Source organism: Cimex lectularius, unplaced genomic scaffold, assembly GCF_000648675.2.
Source record: "Cimex lectularius strain Harlan isolate CLEC.00 unplaced genomic scaffold, Clec_2.1 scaffold7, whole genome shotgun sequence".
Taxonomy (NCBI): Eukaryota; Metazoa; Arthropoda; class Insecta; order Hemiptera; family Cimicidae; genus Cimex; species Cimex lectularius.
Window position 1 is genome coordinate 3331965 of NW_019392731.1, and position 13189 is coordinate 3345153.

The 13189-nt window shown below is 31.4% G+C and overlaps 1 protein-coding gene across 3 annotated transcripts in view; it reads right to left on the bottom strand.

Moving 5' to 3' along the window:
- Positions 1–2041: 2041 nt before the first annotated feature.
- LOC106668593 (two pore potassium channel protein sup-9) overlaps positions 2042–13189 on the bottom strand; it is a 35778-nt gene continuing 24630 nt past the window's right edge. The window contains exons 1-4 of one of the 3 annotated variants that reach the window (XM_024226854.1): positions 7541–7814; positions 5841–5996; positions 3517–4022; positions 2042–2811 (exon numbers count right to left, since the gene is read on the bottom strand). In XM_024226854.1, coding sequence (XP_024082622.1) covers positions 2584–2811; positions 3517–4022; positions 5841–5985 — 879 coding nt within the window. In that variant the 5' untranslated portion in view covers positions 5986–5996; positions 7541–7814 and the 3' untranslated portion in view covers positions 2042–2583. Of the gene's footprint in view, positions 2812–2891; positions 2938–3516; positions 4023–5840; positions 5997–7540; positions 7815–13189 lie in introns of those variants that run through there. The other 2 variants (XM_024226855.1, XM_014397490.2) reach the window with 2 other exon arrangements.

The following is a 13189-nucleotide window of genomic DNA, read 5'->3' on the forward strand; positions in this document are numbered from 1 at the left end:
GTTTTTTAAAACAAAAATTTAGAATAGGAATTAATAATTATTCAAAAAGTATAAGCTTGAAATCACTAATAATATTCACTCTAACTGCAAAGCTGTTCTCATTTTGTCTAAAATTTTTCTTTGTATCACGTAATTCAATGAAATATACAATTCTATACGATGGTCCAGTGTTTTGACTATAATTTCAATTTTATTAAATTATGACTATTTAAAAATGCATAAATTGAATTAAAAATGTACTTGTTTGAATGCAAATATTTTTGAAAAATGCAAGGAAGCAAAACTTTTAATATACATATATAGTTTTGTATATATATTTGTAATTTACAAAGTTATAACTTGATAGGATTTATATAAAGAATAAATTGGAAAAATGTCACACTGTACAGTTTAGTATTGATGTTTTAAGCCATGGCTAATTAAAAGGCAATATTAATGCATCGCATCTGCTAATTGAGTACTTATGTACATTTTTCCAGTATCAGTTCCAAGTAAGTACTTGATATTACTTGTTGTGGTAATAACTTGTGTGTTTATGTGTGTAATATGCACGCGAGTGAATGAAACATCTTAATTTTGGGAGATTTAAACTTCCCTAAATCTTTTTATTTTAAAACGTGTCACACAATAGCTAGTAATAATTTTAAAAAGTCAATTTTTCAAATTAATATTTTTTTCTTTTTGTCAGTGAGGGGGACACCCACATTTAGTTGGAAGTTAAAAAATTCAATAATCTCTTCTAAATATGGCCAGTCACTTTTTGTGAACTTATTTTAAAATATCACTCAACATCTCTTATCAGGCGAAAGGATGCCTTTTTAGAGATCGGTGTTCAATCTTATCTAGTACAAGATTTCTTTCCTTGAAATGCCAAAACACGAGTGGAGCAGCAATTGTCCATTCTAAGTTCTATGTACATTTATAACTTTTTTTAATGCAAAGTTTGTCATAAAAGAAATTATGCGTTTCTATGTAAAATTAAACCCATAATAGAAATTAATTCAAATTTGTTTATTTGTAGACAAAATTGAAAACCTATTTTTTAAATGTATACATATTTCAGGGTGGTATTTACTGAATTTTATTATAATTGTAGGCTTTCAAACAAAACAAAAATATTTCAGGGTGCATCTAAGGAGCAACTATTGTCTATATTTGGTCCATATTTTCTGTAGTCATACCTACCAGTGCCTGGACGGACATTGGAACTAAATTTTCTATTGTGCGCCTATTCAAAATTTAGAATCCACTGATTTTTTTTTTCTTGACAAACTTTTCTAATAATTTTAATCATTTATATTACATACGCTAACACTTCTAACACAAATAAAACACTGAATAAAGGCTTTAAAATCTAAGTTTGTCTACAAGTTGAGCAATGTCCACCAGACAAATGCTGCTTCACTTCTTTGGCACTGTTGGGCTTATCGAACTTTTAGTAATTTTAGCACCCCTACAAATTAGCTTTTGGTTAAGCCAGCTTAAAGTTAAGTTAAACATTTAAAGTTGATGTTTTAAGGCCCCCACATCTTAAAATGTCAAAGTGTTTCAGAAATATTTAAGAACAGATATTTAGCAAAACATATACCATCTGCCATTTTTATTTAGTTTTTTTTTTAAATTTTATTATTTCAACTTTATCTTTCTATGAAAATTGATAAGCTTATAATTGCGACAAAAATGGCATATTTGATAGTTTAAGTAAGGGGACCCCATTCGAAATCAGTTTAGGTAGTTCAAATCGCATATTAAATGTTTATTATTATCAAAGCTTCTATTTTCTAGCCTTTGAATATGAACAGACTATCAAAATATATACATTTTTGTACTGTTTGATATCGTGTATACTTCTTCTCTAGCATGTTTACTTTTTGCTGATTTTTTTTTAATTTAAATTTTTTTTTTAAATATTGTTCATTGTTAAAAAGCATTAAGAACATTAAAACTAATATAAATTTACTTCGTTTTTTTTCTTCAAATGAATGCTAATTAGCAAAACTCACAATTTTTTTTAAAAAGCGAAGATGGGAAATATTTTTAAAATATTTATGTTTATGCAAATTGCGTCAGAATTAATTGCATTAGTTTATGTGTAAATTTCCTGATAATAAAATTGGATTGTATTATTAAAAAAGAAATATCAATGATAAACGTTAAATATTTGAACCACCTTGGAACTACAAGTTAGTAGTCAATTTAAAGGTTTTTTAAATAAATGAAATTAAACCTATGTACAAATTGTGCTTTAAAAACATAAATATTTGTTTGCAGGGACAAAATGTCTTTTACATTTATATGAAAATTTAAAAAAAAGTTATGTGCTTAACATGTCTCCCAGGATAAAATTTAAAAAAAAGCATGAAAACTCAGTGAACTGTTGCAATAAACGAAAAAGATTTTAAATGAACTCTCTTCTTTCCATTCGTTGGTTATAGTACTTCAAATGACCTTAATTACAGTGCAAACTTACAACATAAAATAGCACTTTAGTTTATTTGATTTTATACATTACTTTAAAGCGTCAAAATTGTATGTTTTAAAAAAGATAACTGCATGACCATAGTGTTTTGAATGAGGCGGTGGTCATATAGACGAACGATGAGAGGAGATGGCAGTGGTCAGTGGTGGTGTCGGGGGAGGAAGGGGCTGAAGAGTAAGTCTCGGGGAATACTTGGGCATCCACGTGCAAGTACAACTGCACACAGACCCGGTATCGCCGACTGAGCTCGATTCTCCTAAAGGGCGGCCACTCGTTAATGAGCCGTTTGCAGTAATCACGTCTCCCTCTAACCTAACTGCTCCTTGCGCTGCCTGAAAAAGAAATTTTTGACATTACATTAACAAGGCTTTGTCAATAAAGTGTACAACATCATGGGTGGATGATACAAAACATTTATCACAGGATCTTCTGTGCATGATGGCTCTATCTCTGACTTTCTGAAAATAAATAATCAACTAGCAGAAATGCTTAAAATCTAAAACCACAAAAATGAAAAAAGATAGTCATGAAAAAAAAATTTCTCAAAACTTAAAAATACAAATCTTTTTTATTTATTTTTATTGAGAGAGAAATAAAATTTTAAATAGACCAACATGGTAAAAAGTAAAGTTAAGTTGATGGTAGATGCTGGTCTGCGAGTTGGTGAACACATGTTGAACTGCCACTGTTTCCAACTATCCTCGCCAGTTTTAATGACCACTCAAACACTTTTGGTCATGCGTGATCTTCAATGAAGAACAATATTTCCAATGGCTCTGTAAATCTTTATATGCCAATACCATGGGGTCTGGTGGGTCTTCACTGAAGATGGCGCAAAACTGAAATGCATTTGAGTGATATCGAAACCTGCAAATGTAGACACACTCTGCGCCAATTCAACATGGTATAGTGTATCTATCACTTTTTTAATTTAAAAAAATTTGTTGTACACTAAATTTAGTAGGTATGATATTTAATATGTATACTGACTATATTTTTAAGTTAATATTATAAATAAACAAATAAGTTTCACTCACTTGCAAGGCTTCAGCTTCATCCCGTCTTTCATCTTCTGTGTTCATTGTGACAAAACGTAGAACCAGAAGATTGAGCGAGGCTGCAACGATGGCGAGACCAAACAATATGAATATGAGGGAAAAGGCAACATATTCGGGCTTTTTGTCGAGTGCGTCATCCTTCTGTATTGCCACCATGTCTCCAAAGCCGATGGTCGTTAGAGTTATGAAGCAGTAGTACACCGAATCGAAGTAAGTCCAACCTTCATACCGGCTAAATGCTGCGGCACCACCCGCGATAGTCAAACTGCTTAAAGTAGTCACAACACATATAAGGTTTATTTCTGAAGCATCAATGTTCCGACACCCTAATAACCGTTTCACATGGCGAATAACTACTGATGACAACTTGTTCACACGTTCGCCAATGCTTTGGAACATAACTAGGCCCAATGGAATTCCAATTATAGCGTAGAACATGGTGAACAGCTTACCGCCTATTGTGTTGGGTGTAGAATGACCATAACCTTTAATAAAAAAATATAATTAATCTAGAGAATAAATTAACAAACCCAAAATTATTTATTATAAATAGAAATAATTTCATTTCTCATAAAACTATTGATTGATTATGCATTGTGCTTATGCATACACATGAGTGCAGAATTGAACTTATGAGTTCTCATGGCATACCGTGAGAATCACCAACTTCGGTGTTATAGTGATCCAAGGGTCAGATATCAGTCTTGGTTGATGGAATGGTTAACTACCCCTAAGAGTAATTAATATTCTACCATCACCCTTTAGACACATAAACAATTACATATACGCTAACTAAGGATCGATGGGGTACTTAATACTGACTTTATTTTTTTACATGGACATTCCTCATATTTTCTTCTATAATAGAAATTTGTTTCCATTCTTCAAAAAATAAGCATAGCACACTAATTGATTAAAATTCTAATAGCACCAGCAGATTCTATGTCAAAAATGACCTTTGGAACCATACTTAACCATGCCTTTTATTAAAACTCAATAATATATGCAATACTACTATTAACTGAGATTTAAAAAAAAAAAAATGTATAGAAAGAAATACCTCTGTTCCTTCCAAAAATCAGAACAGGAGATCCAATACTTGCTGTTCAAGCATAGTTGTAATATAAGGTGGCATTCCTACATGCTCTCCACAAGAATGTAGCTAATACAATTAAAGGTTGATGGGTACTAAATACTCGATGCTCTTGCATTATATACACATTCACGTTTATAAATACATTCTCATGAAACAGTTAACACTGAATACATCTACCAGCAAACTTGTTATATATGCAATACTAAAATTAACTGAAATAAAAAATCTCTATATGCAGAAGTACCCCTTTTTCTTACAAGAATCAGAACAAGAGGCACAAAGATTGGCTTCTGTGCAACCCAATTCTAATATTGGGTGGTCATCGTCCACACTCTTTATTCCATGGAGTGACCAATTATGTAACTAATCTACTGGAAGCTCAATGAAGTACTTGATATTCCTCCATCGACACTTTTTACTGCACACATTTTCTCGCTTATAAATACACTCTAACAAAACAGTTAACACAGAATATACCTTTACCAAACTTGTTTCATATACAATACCAACTGAGATTTAAAAAAATCAATATATACAGAAATATTGCTTTTTCTTCCAAGAATTAGAATAGAGGAGATATTCATTACTAAACTCGAGCAAAATTCTCATATTGAGTAGCATTCCTAGTTGCACTTTACTCTCTGGAGCTTTTCTTATCCTCAGTTCTTTATGCCAAAATGTTTACTTCCATTTTAAGTTACAACTATCAACCTTTAGTTCATAATTTTATTTACACATATGAAACTTTAAAATATGTATCCTTTTGTTAAAATGTAATTAAACAATGTTTATTACATAAAATCACTGCAGAATTATTTATCAGTTTAAAAACTTTTACTAGTTCTTGTGATTAAACTTATTATTTAGTTATTCAAGATTATAAATTATATATTTCTAACATTTTTCTACGTTTTAATTTTGTAGAAATAAAGTGATTAAATAAACAAATGGATATTGTTTTCCATAGTTTGTGTTTTGCATTTAAGATTTGGTGTAAGTAATAAAGAAAGGAGTAAGAACGTCAAACAAAAATCTGATACATTTTCAAAAATGATTAGCCTTATTTCATATCATTTCAATGATTTCAAGGATTTCTGGCTAAGTATAGTAAAGTACATTTATTGCATAGCTGTATTGTTTAAAAACTAAGGACTTTGAAATTTAATGTCAATCAAAGTGTTTAAAGGCAATTTTGATAAATGTATACCTATTGTAGTAAGGACTGTTGTGGCATAATAAAAGGCACCAGCAAACTTCCACTGTCTACCAGCCTTATGCGGCTCCGCCTTGAGTACAAGTGTTTCCAACACTCGGTAATCATCAGGTGATATGTTGTACTTCTTGATTATCATTGTTTCAATAGCTGTGAACAAAAAGGAATGTTAAACCATTGGAACTTGTATTCTCCGATTATTACATAACATTTACAACCTAGACAAATCTTTACATTTATATATTTGTATTTTTAGATACTGAAAAAAATATTAGCAGATAATGTCATTTCTTTACTCTGGCCTGTTTTTGACTAGACTTAATGAAAATAAGGGCAGTGAAAATGGAAAGCTAAATATCTCAGGGTGGCTAATCTGTCAGAGTGAATGTGTCATGACCAGGAACAGTTTTCTTTTGTCCATTCCATATCTTCACAGATTCTTTGTCACCTCTAGATTTACAGTTAATTACTTACAACTTTTAACCCTGAGTAACAAACTTCCTATGGTTGTATTGTTGCAAAAAAGAAACGAGGGAAAAAATTGAGAATCACCGGAAAACAAACAAGACATACACTGCATATTTTTTTCTAAATTTGAAAAAATCTACTAAGAACCAAAATTAGACAGTGCAAAGCTCACAATAAATTACAGCAATTAAATATGAAATTAAAATTAACAAGAGGACAGTAACACTTAAATAAATAAAGCATTAAAAGTTCTAACAGTATGGAAAATCCAAGATTTTCTTGATAAAATTTGCTAAAATAATAAAGAGAAACTGTACTATGACAGTGCATACATTTTTACAAGTAATAGCTGATGAATTAGTTAGAAGAAAATAGATGCCACTAAATACAGTCTTAAAACTGCTAATGGACTTGTAAGAAATTAAACCAGTACTAGTTTAAAAAAAGTTTTACTTAACGTATATATACAATTGAAGTATATATTACAGAAAATTATTTCCATCTAAAAACTGACCAAACTGTGGTGCTTGACTAATGTTTCAACACTGTCAGAATTGAAGCAGTATAAATAACATAAAATAGGCAGTTTTTTAATTATTTTATCGTAAGTAAGAATGAATAACCAGTTAATGTTAGAACAAAAGTGTTTAGAGGCAATTAAAATCAATGGGAAGACTGAGTTTAAAACTAATTCGTCCTTTGAATTTAAAAGGCCATGTACAATTCAGGATTTCCTCTCTTTAAAAATATCTCCACCAGAAATATGAAATAAACAGAACTGTCTAATTTAGAGAAAAAACGCATTAATCTAAATTGCAATTGGAATAGAACTGTTACTACATAAATCGGTTTACAAAAGTGTATAAACTTAATTTTTTGAAAGATTGTCATTTCAAAAACTTCGTCCCCTAAATTCGACAAATTAGTTTTTAAGTATGCTTGACTAAAATTGCCATAAATCGAACAGTGCACGGAGAAAAAGGTTTTAGTTTTAAATTTGCCAAAAGAAATAAAGGACTAATGTTGAAATAAATGTATGTACAATAGATCCTTAAATGTTCTAAAGATTTTGTAGCTCCAATTAAAATTTGTCTACCCCAATAAAACAAAATGTTTTATATTTTGAACAGCGAATCTGTACAGTTTGATAAGCATTTTTTAAGCCCAACGGTTCGAAAATTACCGATGAAAATAGTAAAACCGGGTTTTTTCTTGACATGTTTTACCCCTTTAAAATTTGCCCTCTTCCATGTTCTTGTTCAGATGATTTTTTCCGGCCGGATGAAAAAGTTCGACGAAATTGAAAAAGGAATTGCCCCGCCTGGCAAGCCAGTTTCCTATATCACACGAATATTACCTCGCTTCGAATGTAAACCAATTCTTCAGACTTGATCACTTTCCATCTAGATTCGCCTCCAATTTGAAACAGTTTCCTAAACGGGGCAAACTTCTCGGGGTTTTTTTCGATAAACAAATTTCCCAATCGTACACATTTCAGACTCTACATGTCTCTAACCTTTCTTCAATTGCAAAAACGCTCACTGACAAGGCCCAGACGCTAAAGCTGAAAAGAAAAAGAAAGTCTCTTGCTAGAAGATTATATTAATTTCAAACCTGATTATTAAAAACATTGGTTTGATAAAGGATTGATTTCCTTGATAAAGAAAAATAATAGGGGACAGAGAAGATTTAAGGAAACAGGCACTTACGAGGACTATAAGCGATTTTGTGAATGTAGAGAAGATTCAAAGTTAAGGATATCCACTTGTTATAAGTCCTATGTTTATAATATTGTGCATAGCCCTATATTTGATGCCAAAAGGTTTTGGTCTTTTGTCAATAGTAAGCGAGGTGGTAGAGACTATCCCCGTGAAATGTTCCATGAGGTAATTTTCGTCCCCATTCACGATTATTCAAGAATTCGTTTCCCTGTTTAAACAAAACTTCATCAATTGTTCCGAGTCTGATTTCGAGTTAAATTTTACTGAAATTATGTATTTAAGCTCGGTTGCTTTGGATCCTGAGGTCGTAAATTTTACTGAAATTATGTATTTAAGCTCGGTTGCTTTGGATCCTGAGGTCGTTAGGAAAAAGCTTGCTCCTCTGACCCTGAGTTGTAATATCGGTCAGGATGGGATCCCAGAATTGTTCTTAAAGAAATGCTGTGGTTTCTTGTCCGAACCTCCCTCTATACTATTTGTCAACCTTTTTGGGAGGAGATATTTCCAGAGACATGGAAGATTACTTTTTTCTCTTGTACTTAAAAAAGGTGATTGTAGGAACATCGAAAAAAAATGCTATCTAATACCTAAGATTATGGAGTCCATATTGAGCCTTTCATTCCAACACGTTATTTTTCAGCATCGCAAAGACGCAAGAAAGGACGCTCGTAACCAACTTGGTTCTTTTCAAGGATTTCATTATCAATCGTTTGGAAAATTATGTTCATTCTGTTTACACGGATTTGTCTAAGGCCTTAGAGGACAGTGGACTGTTTAATCTTGATGAAAAAACTGGAAAAGCTAGAAGTAGGTAACCCTCTTTTGAGGTGGATCGTTTCTTTTCTCCCGAGGAGATCTTTTACAGTAAGATTCGGGGAATGATTTTAGACTCTGTCTATATTGACTCTAGTGTTGCCCAGGACTCTCATTCGGGGCCAGTATTGTTTCTGATATTTTTCAAACATGTTGGATCAATCATTAACAATTCCAGATTTTCACTCTTAGCTAACGGCGTACAAATCTTTCGTCCAACCTCCTCAATTGAGCAATTTAATATACTGCAGGAGGATCTGGACGCTTTATTTTCATGGTGCGATCATAATAATCTTAAATTAAATGAAAATAAGTGTTAAATCCTAAGATTATCCAAGAAAAAGATTGCGGATGAGCTTTGTTGAGTGTTGAATGAGATTTGTTTACAAATTCCATCGTCATCTCACAGACGACGTGCCATCTCGACCAAAAAACTTTAACTAACAATGCCCAGTGGCCAAAGTTAGAAAGAAAAGTCTTTCTTTGCGGTTTGAAGAAACTTGTCAAACTTGATAATTATATCATTAGATCATATCAGAAACATTGATATTTATCATTTTTATATTATTCGAGATTTAAAAGAAGTCTTAAAATTGTTAGAAGAAAAAAGTAATTTTGCCTGTTTTCTATCTAGAAGTTTAAAACAAGAAAGTATAGTGACAATGTCGACATGCCAGTACTAGAAACGAAGAGCTAAGTCTTTTTCTCCTGTTTAAAAGTTTTATTGCTTTCGGACCTACTATTAGACCATTAGACAGCATGAGGATTGGAGAGGGATCTTGCAAGTAATTTTGCAAGTTTCCTAGCTAGAAGTTAGCGACAAAAATGCTTAGTGTCAATGCCCAGATGTCAAAACTAGAAAGAAAAAGAAAAAGCTTTACACTCTGTTCTAGTTAATTAGTTTAATTTAACTATAAGTTTATGAAAAAACGCTTACTTACAATGCCCTGAGGTTAAAGTTAGAGTTAAAAAACCAACTTTCCCCTAGCTTTATTTTATCCATTTCAGACCTAGTAATTAAATCATTAGATCTTAAAGGAAAAAATCTAGACCTTTATCATTTTTTATAGTATTACGGTTTTAAAGGGGTTATTAAAAGTACTTTTACATGTTTTCTAACAACAAGCTAAAAACAGCAACACTCACTGGCAATGGCGTAAGCTACGGAGGGAAAAAGAAAATTTTTCTCTTCTGTTTGTAGTTTTATTGATTTCTGACCTGATAATTAGATCATTAGATCATAAAGCAAAATCATTATGATTTTAAAGAGTTAAAAGTAATTTTGCATGTTTTCTAACTAGAAGTTAATGAAAAAACGCTCACTGACAATGCCCAGAGGCTAAAGCTAGAGAAAAATCTTTCTCCTCAGTTTGAGGATTTTATTGATTTCAGATCTGACAATAAAATCATAACATCCTAGAGAAAAACTTTCTGTTTCTTCATCATTATTTATAATATTGCGGTCTTAAGGGGGGTTATTAAAATCAATTTTATGTATTCAAAGTTCAAGTCAAGGGCAAATAAGCTAACAATTCCAGACGACAAAGCTAATGAGGAAAAAAGTAAAGACGTTCTCACCTATTTGAGAAATTTATTGATTTGAAATTCGACAATTATACCATTAGAACTCAAAGAAAAAAATATCTAGTTCTGTTATTATTTACACCAAGTATTAAAAATAATTTTGCATGTTTACTAAATAGAAATTAAGCCCAAAAAAGTTAATTGAAAAATGTCCAGATACCAAACCTAAAAGAAAAAGAAAAGTCCTTCTTTGTTTTTATCTATTTCAGACCTGATAATTAGTTATAAGATCTTAGAGGAAAAATGGAGATCGTTATAATTTTTTCAGTCAAGGACAAAAACGCTCACCGGCAATTCCCAGACGACAAAACCAGAGAGAAAAAGTTTTTTTCCCTTTTATTTGAGGAATTTATTGATTTTAAGCCTGACAATTATATCATTAGATGTAATGTGTAAGTAATTTTACCAGTTTTCTTACTACAAATTTAGGAACAATCAAGTTTAAACTTTAAACTTTCTTTGTTTAAGTAATTTTAAATTTTAAATATTATTGTTTAATTCTCTAATTATTATTATTATTAATTTTTAAGGGCGTTTTAACGGCCAAGGACATTTCACGCCCTAACAATTAAACCTTCTATCTTAGTCCAATTAATTATTTTTTTATGTCACGAGCGGGATTCGAACCCACGATCTTCGGCTAAATACGCCGCTGCTCTACCACTTGAGAGAATCCCGCTCGTGATACTGACTTTTTATCTCAATCAAGACCTTACGTAAAAAGAATAATTAATTGAAAGAATAACTTGGTCAATTGACCACTAAAACATAAATGGACTTCTATCTTAGGTTAGCTATATCCCTCCTGAGTGCTATAAAGCTCTGACTCCAAACACTCATTCATAAACAACTTTTGTCCTATTGCCATCCAAAGCTCTAATTTATCCTTTTAAAATTTTTAATTTGGAAGGCCAAATTTATGCGAAAATCCCATTTTAAATTATAAAATTTATTTGTGTTCTTTAATTAAAATTTCAAATTTTTGTTCCATAATTTAAACATTTCCCATAGTCTTCTATGGCCAATAATAATAATAATTAATCGCTTAATGTAAGTATTGGTTGAAATGAAAAAGTTAGTGAAACGAATCCTTACATAAAAAGATTAATTAATTGAAAGAAGTTATCTGGTCAATCGGACCATGAAATATAATGGATTTAATAATAATAATAATGGGGGCGTCGGTGGCCGCAACGGTTTAGACGTTGACACGGTGCTCATCACTGTAAGGTAAAGGTCCCGGGTTCGAATCCAGCGGTCCTGCATTCGAACCCAACATACTTACAAATGGGCTTTTTTCAAAACCACCGGCACCCCCCCCCAAAAAAAAAAAAACAACAAAAAAACCAACAGTCTCAGCATGAGTGTAGGCCCATCGTTATCCTTTTGTTCTTCGATTCAAATATGATAAATAAACTAATGCTACTTAACAATAATAAGAAACAAAAACACGATAACACTTCTTTTTCTTTATCCTCTTTTTTTATTTTTATCTATTTTTATTATTTTTGTATTTATATATATATATTTTTTTTGGAGGGGAGGAGCTATCTTTTTTATTTAAATTGCGATTTTGGGCATTGTAATTTATTACCCCGCAATTTTTTCTATTTCATTTCACCGCTCCGGCAGCCTCAAAAATTCTGAAAAAAGAAAGCAATCTTGCACGCACAACTCTCATTCGAACACTAGCAGACAAACGTTCTATGGTATAACAATTTGGGAAAAGGCCTAAATCCCATTATAATTCCATTAATTTAAATTACATAAATTTGAGAAAGCTGAAAAGTGCTCTTCGAAACAAACTCTGGGGACTCAGTAACTCCATTAAATCACTCGAAAGATTGAGCCTTTGCTTAAAGGGTTGCAAAGTGCGACAGTCGACCAAAATATGTTTCAGTCAGAATGATACGTTTCTCCACTTCGCAAATTTAACTTAATTTCTGTTGTTGAATAACAAAACATTTCGGCCCATGAACAGTATAATTGTTGATATTTCATCCGTGGCGTCCTTTTGATCCTTTGTTCTAAAGAATTTCCCAATTTCCATTTCCGTCGATATTTCTAAAATAGTCCTTTTTCCTTGTTTAACGGTCGAAAAGTAATTTTCTTTTTGTAAATGAAATTGATTTGTTTTATTTTGTAAAAATATGATAAAAAAACATTTATTTAGGTTTTTTAAATTTATGTATTTATAATATGATACATCGGTTTTTAAATCCTTTTTATAATTTTAAACGGCTCATAGTAAAATTAGACTGAATCAATTCCAAGAGTTTGTTTAAACTGTCGTAAAGTAAACACATATCGTGAAAGTATTTTCAATATAATTAACTAAAATTCATTAACTATAGCACAGTTTATTACATAGGCCAATATTTTATTTCTATAAATTGAAAAAGGAAAAGGGTACTCTCCATGGCGATCATAAACCTTAAATAAAACAAAATAGCTATATTTTTAGAAAATCCGCACAATGTCAGGGGCGAGCAATTAAGTCTTAACAAAAAGAGTTTTCAAGAGGGGGCGAAATAATCCAATAAAACCTTTTTCAGTCCTGTTTTAGCGTAATCAGTCTTAAGTAATTGAATATTTAAAAACAGTTGAAAGGATTGACTTACAATCAAATCGTTCCATTGTGGGAGGTCATTTAAAGCTATTCTTAAACGGAAAGACTTCTTTGAACGGAACAACTCCTATAATTAACAGTAATTTCAAACAATACGTGACACCCCTTCATCAGAGAGGTTATTGTGC